General features: G+C 38.7%; 2 protein-coding genes and 1 gene segment (V, D, J or C); all 3 read right to left on the bottom strand.

The window, feature by feature from the left end:
- LOC142160594 (uncharacterized) overlaps positions 1 to 15,418 on the bottom strand; it is a 326,893-nt gene that overhangs the window by 25,065 nt on the left and 286,410 nt on the right. The gene's annotated exons all lie outside the window — the stretch shown is intronic.
- Positions 1 to 15,418, bottom strand: part of LOC142160770 (M1-specific T cell receptor beta chain-like) — a 298,946-nt gene that overhangs the window by 88,422 nt on the left and 195,106 nt on the right.
- LOC142160774 (trypsin-like) lies at positions 12,705 to 15,073 on the bottom strand. The gene is made up of 5 exons (XM_075215757.1): positions 15,034 to 15,073; positions 14,748 to 14,901; positions 14,079 to 14,332; positions 13,827 to 13,963; positions 12,705 to 13,057 (listed from the first exon to the last, which is right to left on the bottom strand). Exons 1-5 carry the CDS (start codon positions 15,071 to 15,073, stop codon positions 12,908 to 12,910), a joined length of 735 nt encoding a protein of 244 aa, XP_075071858.1. The 3' UTR covers positions 12,705 to 12,907.

The raw sequence follows: 15,418 nt of genomic DNA, 5'->3' as shown, positions 1-15,418 counted from the left end.
TGATAGAGGTTTATTCTAATAATTAATAATTATATTGCTAGTAATTTCTGCATAGCTTTACTTACCATTGTGTAAACAGGTAGTTGGCCCTTGATGTTTTAGACTTGTAACAGCCTGGAGGGCCTAATATATAGTATTTTGCAGCATGACATCATAATGATGTTATACACATTATGACCTAATATGACTTCGCAGCCATTATTTGCTAATTAAAGTGGCCCCAACAACATTTACATGTTTCAATATTTTGGGCATTGCATGTCATTAGTTGGAAACAAATATTAAGACAAAAAAGTTCTAATAGTGGTCGTGCGAGGTTTTCTTGTGAATGCCCATGGTTCCTAATGTATGGGTCTTTGTTTTTTTATTTGACGTATAAACCAAACCTCCCAACATGTCAATAGGCTATTGAGGGACACTTAAGATTTAATTTTTTAAATTGCACTTTTTTTTAATGAATCAGAGAATTACCCATGCCTCTCCGCATACTTCTGGGTTCAAGTTATAATAAAATACAGCTACTAACACTCAAAAACATTAACCCTCAACCTAATATAAAGGATGTAAGCTGTAATACACTATAAAATGATCGGTGAATTGGGGGTCCAAAAGAAAAATTCTTGTGAGATATGTATAAATATGTATTTATATTAAAATAAAAAGAATGGATGTTTCTCAGATAGAAAAGTTGTGCTGAGAGGATGTAGATAAGGGAATACATATCACATAAACTAAATGAAGGCTTATCTGAGACATACTTGACTTCTTTTGAAAAATAATTTCAGGGAGATTGTGCAAGTAGCACCTAGACGCAGCGCACTGTCAAAGGGGGCGTGTCCTGCTCTGTCTAAAGGGCGTGTCTAGCTCTAGCCGTGGGCGTATCTAGTACCTAGTACCGCCCTGGAACGTGTCCTGCAGCACCAGGTGGAACTTTTAGCTTTGTGTGTAGTTTGTGCATGGGTGACACGTCACCAGAATCTGTATGTGTAACAGGGTTGAAGAAAAGATTATTTTAATGTTACTGTAAACAATTTACAGCGATAACCAAGCAGCACAGCACTGAAATTACTGCTGCACAGCTTGATAAATAATAAGCTCTCCCATGCAGAAGTATGGGGGCCCAGGTGCTTATGGTAACTGGTTGTATAAATAGCGCAAGGTGAAAAAAAAATCTCTATTTTATAGCGTTCATAGAGCTTGATACATTGGCCCTAAATTCTTTAAATATCAAAAATCTATATTATTATTAATCAAGCTGTGCAGCAGTAATTTCAGGACACGCTCCTGGGCGGTACTAGGCAGTAGATACGCCCACAGCTAGAGCTAGCCACACCCTTTGGACAGAGCAGGACACGCCCCCTTTGACAGTGCGCTGCGTCTAGGTGCTACTTGCACAATCTCCCTGAAATTATTTTTCAAAAGTAGTCAAGTATGTCTCAGATAAGCCTTCATTTACAGTTTATGTGATATGTATTCCCTTATCTGCATCCTAGCTCCATCTTAGCACACGTTTATTTAACTGTGCTTTCCTATCTGAGAAACATCCATTCTTTTTATTTTAATATAAATACATGTTTATACATATCTCACAAGAATCTTTCTTTTGGACCCCCAATTCACCGGTCATTTTATAGTTTATTACAGCTTACATCCTTTATATTAGGTTGAGGGTTAATGTTTTTGAGTGTTAGTAGCTGTATTTTATTATAACTTGAACCCAGAAGTATGCGGAGAGTCATGGGTAATTCTCTGATTCATTAAAAAAAAAGTGCAATTTAAAAAATTAAATCTTAAGTGTCCCTCAATAGCCTATTGACATGTTGGGAGGTTTGGTATATACGTCAAATAAAAAAACAAAGACCCATACATTAGAAACCATGGGCATTCACAAGAAAACCTCGCACGACCACTATTAGAACTTTTTTGTCCTAATATTTGTTTCTAAACTAATGACATGCAATGCCCAAAACATTGAAACATGTAAATGTTGTTGGGGCCACTTTAATTAGCAAATAATGGCTGCGAGGTCCTATTAGGTCATAATGTGTATAACATCATTATGATGTCATGCTGCAAAATACTATATATTAGGCCCTCCAGCCTGTTACAAGTCTAAAACATCAAGGGCCAACTACCTGTTTACACAATGGTAAGTAAAGCTATGCAGAAATTACTAGCAATATTAATATTAGTTATTAGAATAAACCTCTATCAACTGTATGTAGGATTGAAGCTGACATCTATGATAGTGTAACTTTTGTGCCAACGCCAGTATGATTAATGTACTGCTAGTAAATTGTTGCTGTTGGTACTGGAATGTTAAAGAGATAGAAGTTGTCCGAGGTGTCCTTAATTATAAATGTTATTACTGCCAGGAATAAATGTATTCCAGTGATATGCATACTGGTTACTATTACATACATATTACATACTATTCACACATTGCAATGCCAAGATGTATTCATATGTATAATTTTACTATTTTTAGGACTTTGATGATCTTGATGTAATTAATTTTGATGAATATGATTGGACCAAGAAGAATGGTAAGCATAGTGGTTAAAGTTCTGTAATTGTATTAAACCCTGAATTCTTCCCCTCTGGCATTTAAAAACTATATCAATGAACAGGGACAGACTTGAGCAGGAAAAATAATAATAATAATAAAAAAACATTCAGAAAAGGAATTTGTTAAATCTCCCCTTCTAGGAAGCAGCCACAGCCCTGGGGGGCTCACTTCTACTGTACCCCCCAGATAGACATATTCCTTCCTATATATTAGGCTAGTTGTGGGAGGATGTTTACATTGGAAGATCAGTCAAGTGTTTTGGACCCCAGGGGGTAAATGTATCAAGCTGTGCCCATGTGCATGCTGCCACTTGTAGTCCCACAAGTATATACTTTAAATGGTGTATTCCACCTGAAAATATTAAGTGTTGCCACATCAGAAAAAAGTTTCTCTTTCTGTTGAATCTCGGGCGAGTTTCTGTTCTAAACAGGCAATTGGAGACCTCAAGACACCAGTATGACTCTTATTTTGCATTTTATCTATAGAAAAACCTTCTGGGACCATAATGAGCTTCTGGAAAAAACTTTTCATGAAGAACGAGTATAAAGAAACACCGTACGAACGGCTAAAGGAGCCTCCAAAGTAAGTTAAAAATCTAGTAGAAATGTACACACTTCCAACCCCTTTCCCAGTGTCTTCCCCTCACAGTATATATATGTATGCCCTGCTAAAATGTCTGTAATGTGCACATGGCTCCCTAGACCTTTGTCATTTACCAGGTTTCTCTTCATTTTGCAGAAAGAAATCCAAGAAAAAGAGGAACAAGAGGCATGCTAAGTAACACCTAAGCATCAGAGAGCCGCCCGCCTTTGAAATCAGTGAAGTAATGCTGCGGAGAGAGTACCCACCTTGTTCAGGTGTAAGTACGGGCTAATCCCCATACTTGCACCTGAAGAAGGCAGGTATTCTCTCCGCAGCAACACCACCCTTCACTCCACCAAAATTCACTCCAACAGGATGGGACCCCTACCGATACCAAAGGCGGCACGTACCAACAGCGTCACATACCAAAGGCGGCACGTACCAACAGCGGCACGTCCCAACAGCTGCACGAACCAACAGCGGCACGTCCCAACAGCTGCACGAACCAACAGCGGCACGTACCAACGGCGGCACATAGCAACGGCGGCACGTACCAACAGCGGCACGTATCATCATCAACCGTTAGACTCTGGATCCTACCCTACCTAACCGTGATATAACCACTGAGCCCCTTTGTCCTCCCCACCATCAATAAAAAGCAATTCGAAAATATGTGGGACTAGTTCTTTAGATTGATGAGTGTAGTAGTGTAGTATACAACACATATTGTGCATGCTGATATGGTGTCCGGGATGCAGTGTTATGGTGCTGTGTGTGTCTTTATATGACTCAGGTCTTGCAGGTGAGTGGGAGCTAGGTGGGAATGACTGAATATGCAGCAGCTGTGAGTGGGCTTGTGGATGTGGAGGGATAAGAATGTGTGGGAAGTAATATACTGAGGGAATGGTCTTTAAAGTGTTTGTGTGTGTGGGGGGGTAATAGTATTAATGAAGGGAAACACAAATAAAGGGGTGGCGCTGATGTGCCATTGAGAAACATTATTGGGGAAGTAACTGTAACAGGTGAATTGGGAACTGAAAGAGGCCCTGGAAAAAATTCTTGAACTGGCCTCATGTGGGCGGGACCAAATCAGCTGTAGGTGGGGCCAAAACAAAAGTAGGCGGGATTTAGAACTAGAATTTGGTTGTAGTAACAATTAGGAAACCCCATATGTGATGACTTAAGACACAGTGGGTCATTTCTAAAGCAATGCAGGAAAATGCTGCCAGTCCTGTGTTATAAAATGACATGAATCCTTTTACATGATCTACGACTGGTTTATACCTCTGTGCTCCAACTTGTTTAGTTGCTACTAACACATACTTCCAATATTCCCTTCATAGAAACATATGTGACTGCGTTTAATAAGTTTAACTATTACGTAACATGTTGGCACAATCGTATCTGATCAGTCTGCCAGAGAAGCATATGAGACCTCACCGCTCTGTAGCATCTTCCCCTGACGTCATGAGATGCAAATTACCCGACAAACCTCTCTCTTTAATATATAAAATGTGCACTGTGTGTGTGTAAAAAAAATGCATTAGACATAATCCTTATAATAAATGACTATTATCCACTGCGATCACCACAAAGGTGAAATGCTTCAAGCATCTGCAAGAAAACACTATTTTTGTAACATTTTTGTATGAGCCCTAAATGTGCCCAGTGATTGGGGGTAGTTTGAATTAATAACAGTGCAGGGAGGGTTGGCAGACAATGGGATAAGTGAAGAGAGCTAATCCAAGGGTTTGCTGGTGATATAGTAATTACAAAGGAGGAAGGATTAATGATATTGTCAGTGCAATGTGGGCTTATCATATGTTCAACAAAGTGATCTGAGAATGGGACCAGTGCAAGGTAGGAGGAGGCAATGGAATCAATGCAGGAACCACGAGCGTATCACCAGAGCTGGAATAAGACTATTGGGGGCCCAGGGCACTTAAAACAGGGGGTTATCATTTTAGACAAATAAACAGGCAATAATGTGTGCACTACTGTTAGGTGCACGCAGCTCTGCCTTCACCAGCAGTACGGTGTGAGTGGGACATACCTCCCAACTGTCCTTATAGTTAGACCAAATCCTGACTAAGTGAGACAGTCACCCAAATTTGGGTCTTCCCCAACAGATTCAGGACAGTTGTCAGACTGTCCTGGTCTCTCCTATCTGTTCTTGTCACTTTCACCACTTGTGGCTGCTGTGTCTTTAGCTCAGTTATTATTATTATCATTTATTTGTTAGACGCCACAAGATTTCCGCAGCGCCGCACATAGTACAAACAGTAGACTATACAGGGTGAAACAGTACAGAACAATAAACAAAAAGTACCAATACTTCAGAAACTCCAGGCAGGCTGATGCAATAGACACAGAGTCAGAAGAACGGGTGAGGAGACAGGAGGGAAGAGGGCCCTGCTCATACGAGCTTACATCCTAAGGGAGGGTTAAACAGACCAGGCACAAGAGGAGCCAGTTAAGGGAATGGGAGAGAGGGGAGAATGAGTGGAGGAGATGGGGGTTAAGTAGATGGTTGGTAGGCTTTGAGGAAGAGGTGAGTTTTGAGTGCACGTTTGATGGAGCACAGAGTAGGAGAGAGACGGATGGAGCGAGGGAGGTCATTCCAGTGAAGGGGGCTGCACGGGAAAAGTCCTGGATTCTGGAATGGGAAGAGGTGATCAGAGTGGAGGAGAGGCGGCGGTTATTGGCCGAGCGTAGGGAGCGGGCGGGAGTGTGAATGGAGAGGAGGTTAGAGATATAAGGGGCAGTAGTTGCTGCTTATCTGGATCCTGGAATGTTGGAAAATTTAGAAAACTCCAACCAGCCCCGGCGTTAAATCAATAGCACCCACATTTAATAATTAGGCCTCCCTCCAGTCCCAACATTAAAATAAAAGTATTCTTACTTAACAAATAAACCTACTTCACTTCCTCCAAACAGCCCCAACAATCAATTAATAGCATTTACGTTTAATATAACCATTTCCCACAACCATCCCCATCATAAAATAATTAGTATTCACATCTAATAAAAAGCCCTCCTTTGCAAACCCAGCTCCACATTCAATTAATAGCCCCAATTCGCCCCAGCATGAAATTAATGGTCCCATCACTCCATCTTAATTTAATATGTCCCAGTATTAAATTAAATAGCTCCACCAATTAATTATTTATCCCCCACCTCAACTCCACCATTAAATTGAAAGCCTATCTCCCACCCATGTACTATTAAGACAGCCCCCCTCCCTTCCCTCATATCACACAATATATTAAGACACCCCACCTTCCTTCACACATTATAGCAGCCCCACTCCCCTCCTACACACATTATAGCAGCCCCCCTCCCCTCCTACGCACATTATAGCAGCCCCCCTCCCCTCCTACGCACATTATAGCAGCCCCCCTTGTCATGTGCAGGACAATATTATTATTGTGATTAGAGTTCCAATGAAGCAACAAATACACCAATAAGTAAAATTACTGGCACTATTTATCTTACACAATAATTGATAGTTAGCTACAATTAAAAGGTTAACTTATTCTCAGCTTAGGGGCTCCATAGCATTTACACAAGTCCTGGTATTTCCATAGTCAGAAGGTGTCTTGGTACTTTCAAAATCAATTCCAGAATGAAGCAGCTGTCACAGTGCCGGAGCCCTGATCTTTATGTTACATAAAACAATAGATCAGTTCATTATTCTACAACATACTGTTCATTTTCAACATGGATGTATGTAATGCTATATGGAGAATTTAGAAGTGTCACTAAAGAGACACTACTCAGCTGCTTAATGTTATCTCCATATACCACACACACCACCCCTTGGGGTAAATGTATCATACCCCGGTTTTTGCAACTCGCCGGAGATCGGCATCTTTGCAGCCTAAATTTAAAGCGGAAGATTCCCTTTACAAGGCAGCGCCGCTTTAAATTTAAGCTGCGAAGACGCCAGATCTCCCGCGAGTTGCTAAAACCGGGGTATGATACATTTACCTCCTTGACTCTTTAATTACTAGGGAATATTTCTCCCATGAGCCTCACTAAGCTGTTAGTAAGGCAGTTTTAGCAGAAGTATATATTGTACATCCTTGTACACTGCATAGTATAATAACAATAAGAGAGATAGATAGATAGATAGATAAATAGATACAATCTATAACATTTGGATTTTCCTATGCTGGGGAAAACAGCCTCATCTCTCATTACACGCAAAACATCTAAGGCGTAAATTTATCAAGCTGCGGGTTTGAAGAAGTAGAGATGTTGCCTATAGCAACCAATCACATTCTAGTTATCCTTTATTTTGTACATTCTGCAAAATGACAACTAGAATCTGATTGGTTGCTATAGGCAACATCACCACTTTTTCAACCCGCAGCTTGATAAATTTACTCATAAGAGTTGTTTTCACCTGTAACACTTGTGGTTCCAAAGAGTCTTTATGTAAACAGGAAGAAGTTCCATCCCAGTTAATTATGTGTCTCCAAGGGGTATATTTACTAAAGTGCGCGCTTGAAAAAGTGGAGATGTTGCCTATAGTAACCAATGACATTCTACAAAATGACATCTAGAATCTGATTGGTTGCAGCTTGATAAGAGTTGTGGATCCAAGAAGTCTTTATGTAAACAGGAAGATGCCAGTTCATGTTCAGTTTATTTACCAGTTCATTATGTGTCTCCAAGTGTTATTGCGATACATAAGGCAATACCTAATAAAGGAAACCTTCTGCTAAATACTGAGGGATGGGCTGAACATCATTAGATGGGAGGGAATGTGTACATGAGAATTCATGTGCCAGCAATCAGATCCATTAGTCAGACACACAAGACACTAAGCTTCAAGCAGTCTGTCTCCACCTACAGACCAGACGGAAGACTGCACGTCCTGTACAGTAAAGTACAGCTACCAGAGGCATACTGACAGAATATTATTATGTTCTGCTTTGTAACCGGTGAGGTCCATAATTGGTTGATAAAGTTCATGATTAGTTTATTCCATAGGTGCCTAGTGGTATTGTTGATATATCAAGACCCTTCATTGAAGTATTCTGGGTAGTTCCTGACGTTGCATATACACAAGAGTGAATTGTCCACTGTTTAAAAAATAACAATATTAATTGTTTTTGTGTACTATATTCTTTGAAAAACTTAATAAAAATCTTTTTGAGTAAAAAAAAACCAATATCAAAAGTTTCATCAAAACACTCACTTTTTTTGTTAAAAAAAATAGTAAGATGTTTTAAGGGTATAATATTAAGGCTAAATTATATATATTTTAATTTGCTGTTTTAAATATTTTTTTAAAGATAATTTTGTTCAGAACCAACTTTATGAAAAACAATGTTTTCTGAATTCTGAACTGATAATTTACCCCGAAACCTTTGAAAATTGATTTACCAGCCCTGCAAAATGAATGTCATAGACAATAGAAATATTCCAAAGTGTTTTGCTTAAAAGATTACTAAACACCAAAATTCAAATTTGCAAATATGAAACATGAAGGTAAAATGTGTTAACCTTATATTCTCCTGCAGTTCTGTTATAAACTAAAGTGTTACTCCTCCCCCTCCACTACAGATAGATTAAGCTACTCCTACATATTTATGAGATTGTCTTGATTTGGTCTGATCCTTGTTAATAACATAAGACTGATGTGTTGATGTGACATCACTGGCCTGTGTAGGAATCAACCAATCCACACTGTGCATTTCTGCAAAGTAAGTCTGCCAAACTGTCAGTCACTGTCTGATTAGTTAGAGTTAGTTAGCACTTCCCTTCTAACCAGTTTTTACATCTATATTCTTCAGCACAGTTATACAAATCCTTTGATATAATTTAAAGTCAACTAGAAGCTGTACTCCCCCTTCAAATAGTTTAGTCTGAAAGAGTTAAACTTTTGATAGTGCTGATAAGAAAGTTATTGAAATTTGGCTGTTTTATTGCAAGTTACCCAGTTTTAAGGCTGCAGTGACCAGAAATCACTGCACCACTGGGCTCCAACCATTTTCAGGCTGTACATAGACTGGAGGGCTGATAATTATTTGAACAACTTATTTTTAATTGCTTCTTTACAAAAGTTTAGTTTCAGCATTCAATACTGATCTATAGTGATAGATACCATTAAAGGGATTGTAACTACATTATAACTTAATTATAGTGTATTTTTTATATTTTATTAGGAACAGAGGGTGGTGGGGATCTGCGCTCCCTAATGTGTGTAGAAAATCTAATGCTGTCGCAGGGACTAGTGTAGTATAGAAGGGAAGTCCCAGCCCTTCCTATGGAGTGATACAAAGAAGAATGTCCCTTGACGCAAGTGGATGCAATGTATGTTGAAAGATTTTAATGTAGCATAAAAATAAAGACGTGTAATACACAGTAAATTAAATAAATTACCATAGTAACATAAATTATTATTATTATTACCAGATATTTATATAGACCCACTAATTCCGCAGCGCTGTACAGAGAACTCACTCACATCAGTCCCTGTCCCATTGGAGCTTACAGTCTAAATTCCCTAACAAACACATATACACACAGAGAGATAGAGAGAGAGTCTACAGTCTAAATTCCCTAACATACACAGAGAGAGAGAGAGAGAGAGAGACTATGGTCAATTTGATCGCAGATAATTAACCTACCAATATATTTTTGGAGTGAGGGGGGTAACAGGAGCACCCAGAGGAAACCCACGCAAACACGGGGAGAACATACAAACTTCACACAGATAAGGCCATGGTCGAGAATCGAACTCATGACCCCAGTGCTGTGAGGCAGAAGTGCTAACCACTGAGCCACCGTGCTGCTCTACGTAAATTACTTCAAGAGTGTTGTATAATATTAAACTCACTTGAAGAAGGTTTTTAAGGGTCAGTAATGAGACCTAAAAACAGCAAAGTCCACTAGGTCTCAAATGTGAGATCAAAGTCACTTGAAATGGACACTTGAGAGGTCAGTCAATAAAAGCCAGGAGAAAGCAAAGTCTTCCAGCATAACCAAGCCACTGGTACATAAATACATATATCGTGACAAAGGTGGATGTTTTGCATAAGTGCCAGCCGATAATGTGTTCCGATATATGGGTAGTCTTATGTGGAAATAAACACAGTCCATGATCGGTCCAAAAGTACCCCAGCGTCTGGGGATAGGCGGTTGAACTTACCCTCTTTGAAGGGATTTGCAGGTGTCACTCCATTTCTCCATCTCTTTTGGAGTTCCCTATCGGCTGTATACTGGGAGGTGTAAACCTCTATGTCGCGGCTGTGGCTGGGTTCTATCTGCACATGCGCATGCGAAGATGATCGGACAAAAGCCGGTAATTCCTCAATGGTGCTGTCGTGATTAATAATCTGGACAGATGGGTGGTGTAGAAAGTATAAACCAACGCGTTTCACTTAACAGTTTCCTCAGGGATGATTAGTAAACCTGTATCTACAGGTACAGTTTTATAAAAGGCGCCTTGGCTTAATATAGAATTTGATTGGTGGATGAAGGTGGATGAAATAATAGAGTGGAAATTTCACAGGTAGCCAATAGAGAATTATGTATTAATAAACAAGTCATCAAAACAGAGTCTCAGTGTGACATAGTGGAATGAATTATATACGCTGCCACAGATGTTTAATAGCAGCTACAGTCAAATAGTGAAAGGGGATATCTTAATGTATAATAGGGACATCCTTACTGTATGATGGATATTGACAGGGATGGGATATGTAGTTATATAGTATACAAACATTACAGGAAGTTATTAAGTTCAAAATCAATCTTTAGTCCTTTGAGTGATAGAGTTTTCGTATTGTTTATATGTTATTTGTTTTTTTTCGAGTGTGAATGTTATGTGATAAATGTATGAAATAATATTTATAGGACTTTATCTAGTTTTAATAATTTATTTTATCCAGAGCCTCCTGTCAGTCCTCTTGATGTGTGATAATTCTCTCACAGTACAGGCCGCATCGTAATAAACAGATTTAGTGAGAATATTTTGTGGGCTTTTTATGAACCCAGAAAATATAATGTTACAGGGAAATCTTTCCATATTAAAAATAGTGGAAGACCGAGACTTGTGCATGTCTATCTCTACAGGGATGAGGTGAGCAGAACATTTAATGTGTGTGCCTACGCTAAGCTCTATTTACTAACATTGTCAAAAAGTAAATTTACACTAAAACCCACAACAACTAGATATATATAAGATATGATCATCGTCAAACTTGTGGGATGAGACTGAAACAAGCTCCTTGCTGATTGGAGATAGGTGAAGCCCATTATATTATTATCTACATCATTTATATGTTTAAAGGGAGTATGTATGAATTCCACTTGGGAAAAGCATCTATAGATCATCCTCCTTCATGCTGCCTCTAATGCTTGTCATGATTATTGTTTGTAAAACAATATTCGCAGCTAGTTCTTTTATTGCAATGTATCGTAAACTCAGATAGGTCACAAAACATCTCAATAATTAAGAAATGGTTTCCAACCATATGTATATGTCACTATACCAGGATCAAAGTGTCGTAAATCTGAAAGCAGAAATTACTTAAAAGAAGTTGGAAAAGCTTAGTAAAATACCTATGAAAACATTAAGTAACAGTAAGATTTGGATTTTGTATGCAATACTTCTTTTTTATTATTCATCCAATAAATAATTAGAATTAGTATTTTTTTTTGGTTATTTTAGTATTTCTTTTTCACTAATCAATTTATAACAGCCTACATGTCATGTACAGAAACCACCAAATGATTGTGTCAGTACACATGTTTATTACCCTTGGTATAAGTGATGAGGTGAATTGTTAAGATTTGGTCCAAGGAATATTGACATCATTCTGCATTTCACTGCGGATTTTCATGTTTTGCTAGAGGAATTTGGCCTCATCTGTTCCACCCAGTATTCCCCTTATCATGGTTTTGTTCCACATGGAGCTTGCCCTTACCCCCAACCATGCCAAATCGGAGAATATTTACACATTTTTATATCCTCTTAGTAGCACCAGATTACAGGATAAGGAAACACTTGGTGTATATATACAATTGTTATTAAGGCTTTTGGCTCACATCCTACCCAGAGACAACATCCAACCAAGTACGCCCCAACTGCTGTCCAGTCTCTCGACCACGTATATTGCAACACAGCTGGGGTTCCTGTCTCTTTAAGTGCCTCATATGTGCATGATGTGAATGAGTTCTCTGTACAGCGCTGCGGAATCAGTGACGCTATATAAATAAATGATGATGATGATGATGATGCTAACATTGTGTATAGGATCTGGCAGACCAATATACATGATATAAGGTCTTCATCCTCATTATTATTAAGACAATAAATTCAGCCACTTCCTGTTTGACACATGGTTTTAATGTTTATTTTGGTCATGCACAACAATACTGGGGCCCATTGTGTTTGCTCGGAGGATAAGAATCCCCACATGCCGATAGGGTCACTGTTTGATTACATTGCCGATAGGTCACATACATTTCTAATGATCGGAATTGGAAGTTATGGTTGTTGCTATTATATATTATGTATACTGTGATGCTGTCTCAATTGCTTGATATCAGCTGTGATATTGCAGCATTTACCCAACATTTCTTATTAGGAGTAAGCCAGGCACAACTATGTAGCAGAGGATAACCAATTTATTTCTGATGAAAAAGATCCAGAAAATATGCTGATTATATATGTATCACTCTTAGAGTGGAACAGGGATACACCCGTAACAGCCAAAAAGATAGTTCTGGATAAAGGATTTAATTAGTAGCAATAGTGCTATTAATCCAGGAGACGAAGATGCAGACCTTGGTGTAGACACCGGGGTAGTTCTTTAGAGCACAGCCGTATCCCCAGGAGACAATACCCTGAAGTTCTCCCTTACAGACTAAGGGACCACCAGAGTCACCCTGAGGAAAAAGACATTGGTCAAATTAAAGGTGAAAAACTTTGAAAGAATTAGGTTTAACTGTTGTGGAATTACAGGTATCAGTAGGTTCTCGCAGCTTCTGCCAAAACCTGTGCTAGAGTCATAGTCTGTTAGTAATATATTTGGAAGTTGAATAATTGGATGAAGTCGTTCTAAATTAAATTGTAATAGTTTACTGTGCGATTGCGATTAGTACGCCACGTGTAATAACGCAATCACACGGGTAAACAACACACACTTACATTTTGTAAATAGTACACATTTATTAAAGTTCCAATCCACATTCTTTTATTGGTAAATGTATTAGAGATTATTTATACATAGATATTCCTACAGTAAAGGTAACTATTGTTCAGGTCCACAGAAATGTGTGAAGTTGGGTCTCATATTAATCCATATTTTACTAGCTGAAATCCGGTGTCAATAGGAAAAAGATCGCACATAACAATCGCAAGCTATGAATATGTTAATTGGCTGCCGGCAAAATGAACCCTAGTATTTGTGTGTGTGTGTTAAGGAAATTAGACTGTAAGCTACAATGGGCAGGGACTGATGTAAATGCCAAATATTCTCTGTAAAGAGCAGCAGAATTGGTAGTGCTATATAAATAAATAAATGATGATGATGATTATGATGAATCCCCCTAGTTATTTTACAATTAAATCACTCCTACTTTAGTTTGCCGTTTCTGCATCAAAGTTTCTACATATAAAAATGATCTACAGTATGCAAACACCAGTATGAGTTACCTGGCAGGAATCTTTGCCACCCTCCAGATAACCAGCACAGTACATGTTTGCAGTAATTTCTCCAGGGTAGCAAGTGGAGCACTGGCTTTGAGTCAAAATTGGTACGTCCAGACACTGCAGGATATTTGGATAATTAGCTAAATAGAGGAGGAAACACTAGAGGTGAGACCAAATGTGTATCTGTTCCTTAAGACAATGCAAACTGATGCTCAGAAAATCACGTTGATGCTTTTAAATATAAAATGCACTTACTTCCGCTGCTGAGTGTGTTTCCCCAGCCAGAGACCAAGCACATGGTGCCGGCGGCAGCGCAGGCAGAGGGCAGAGACACAGGCTGGACGTAGGTATTGAGGGTGGCTGAAGAGACCAGCTTGATCAACATGATGTCATTGTCCAGGGTTCTGGAGTTGTAGCTGGGGTGTCTGATGATGTTGGCAGAGTTGATGAACTGCTCGGTGCCTTCTGATTTGCTGAGGTCATACTCTCCCAGCACAACCTGAATGCTCCTGTACAGAAAATACACAAGGGGAGAATAGAAATTGTTCTTGTGGCAACAGGACCAAGGGAAGAAAAAAATCATGTACAATGAGCAGTTGGCTCAAGTCTGGAGTAACAGAATTAGTGTCTATGAAAGGTTGAACTTGATGCACCAATGTCATCTTACTATGTAACTATCTTATTTATGTAGCAAGAAGCTAGTAGAAGAGAATTATATCTGTCTGTAATTAGACATAATGGAGCGTTGCCTCTAGTGGCTATTGTTATGTATAAAATAAACTACTGGTGTTACAAGGGAATTACTTTTGAACAAATCATTTTTCAGATATAGCTGTAATTAAGTCTGATTTAACATGAACCCTATAATACACATTCTGTTTTTATAATATTTAATGCTCCTTTCATAATATCCCTGTTACTTACGTCTTGTAGCAGTGAGCAGCAGAGATCACCCACAGGGTGTTAATCAGAGACCCTCCACAGAAAAGGTATCCTGAGTTCAGAGCTGCCTGGTAAGTGCATGCCAACCTTGGACAGGGGTAACCTCCGACAATCTTATCGTCATCCTCAAATGCAGCTGTACATAAAATAAAAATGTATTCCAATAGGCATGTAATACTGCTAAAAAGAAAAATTCATTGTACAAAACAATTACATTATTTTAAGAATGATTGTTCCTTGTATAGTACAGTATATTTAGAAGTCTTACCTGCCACGCCAAGCAAAACTGCAACCACCAAGAACTTCATGACTGATGTCTAAGCTGTTTCATGTTGTGGTTCTTTGTATTTTCCATTTATATCCTCTGCCTAGAGCATGGTGGGAGTTAGTCCAAGGACACATGTCTTGGATAAAGATAAATATGGAATTGTAACAAGATGGGGTAAATGCATTAACAGTAAATGTATTTACCCCATCTTGTTACAATTTCCATATTTATCTTTAAATATATTTAAGCATAAGGCGTTTACGGCAATTGTCAATGATTAACAATTGCCGTAAACGCCTTATGCTTAAATATGTGAAGTTCCCAGCTGATAAGATTTCTGGAGTAAATTGTGTTTTTTTTACAGATTACTTATTGGTTGACTAAT

This window comes from Mixophyes fleayi, chromosome 6 (genome assembly GCF_038048845.1).
Source record: "Mixophyes fleayi isolate aMixFle1 chromosome 6, aMixFle1.hap1, whole genome shotgun sequence".
Lineage (NCBI taxonomy): Eukaryota > Metazoa > Chordata > Amphibia > Anura > Limnodynastidae > Mixophyes > Mixophyes fleayi.
This window is presented reverse-complemented; position numbering and strand designations above follow the sequence as displayed.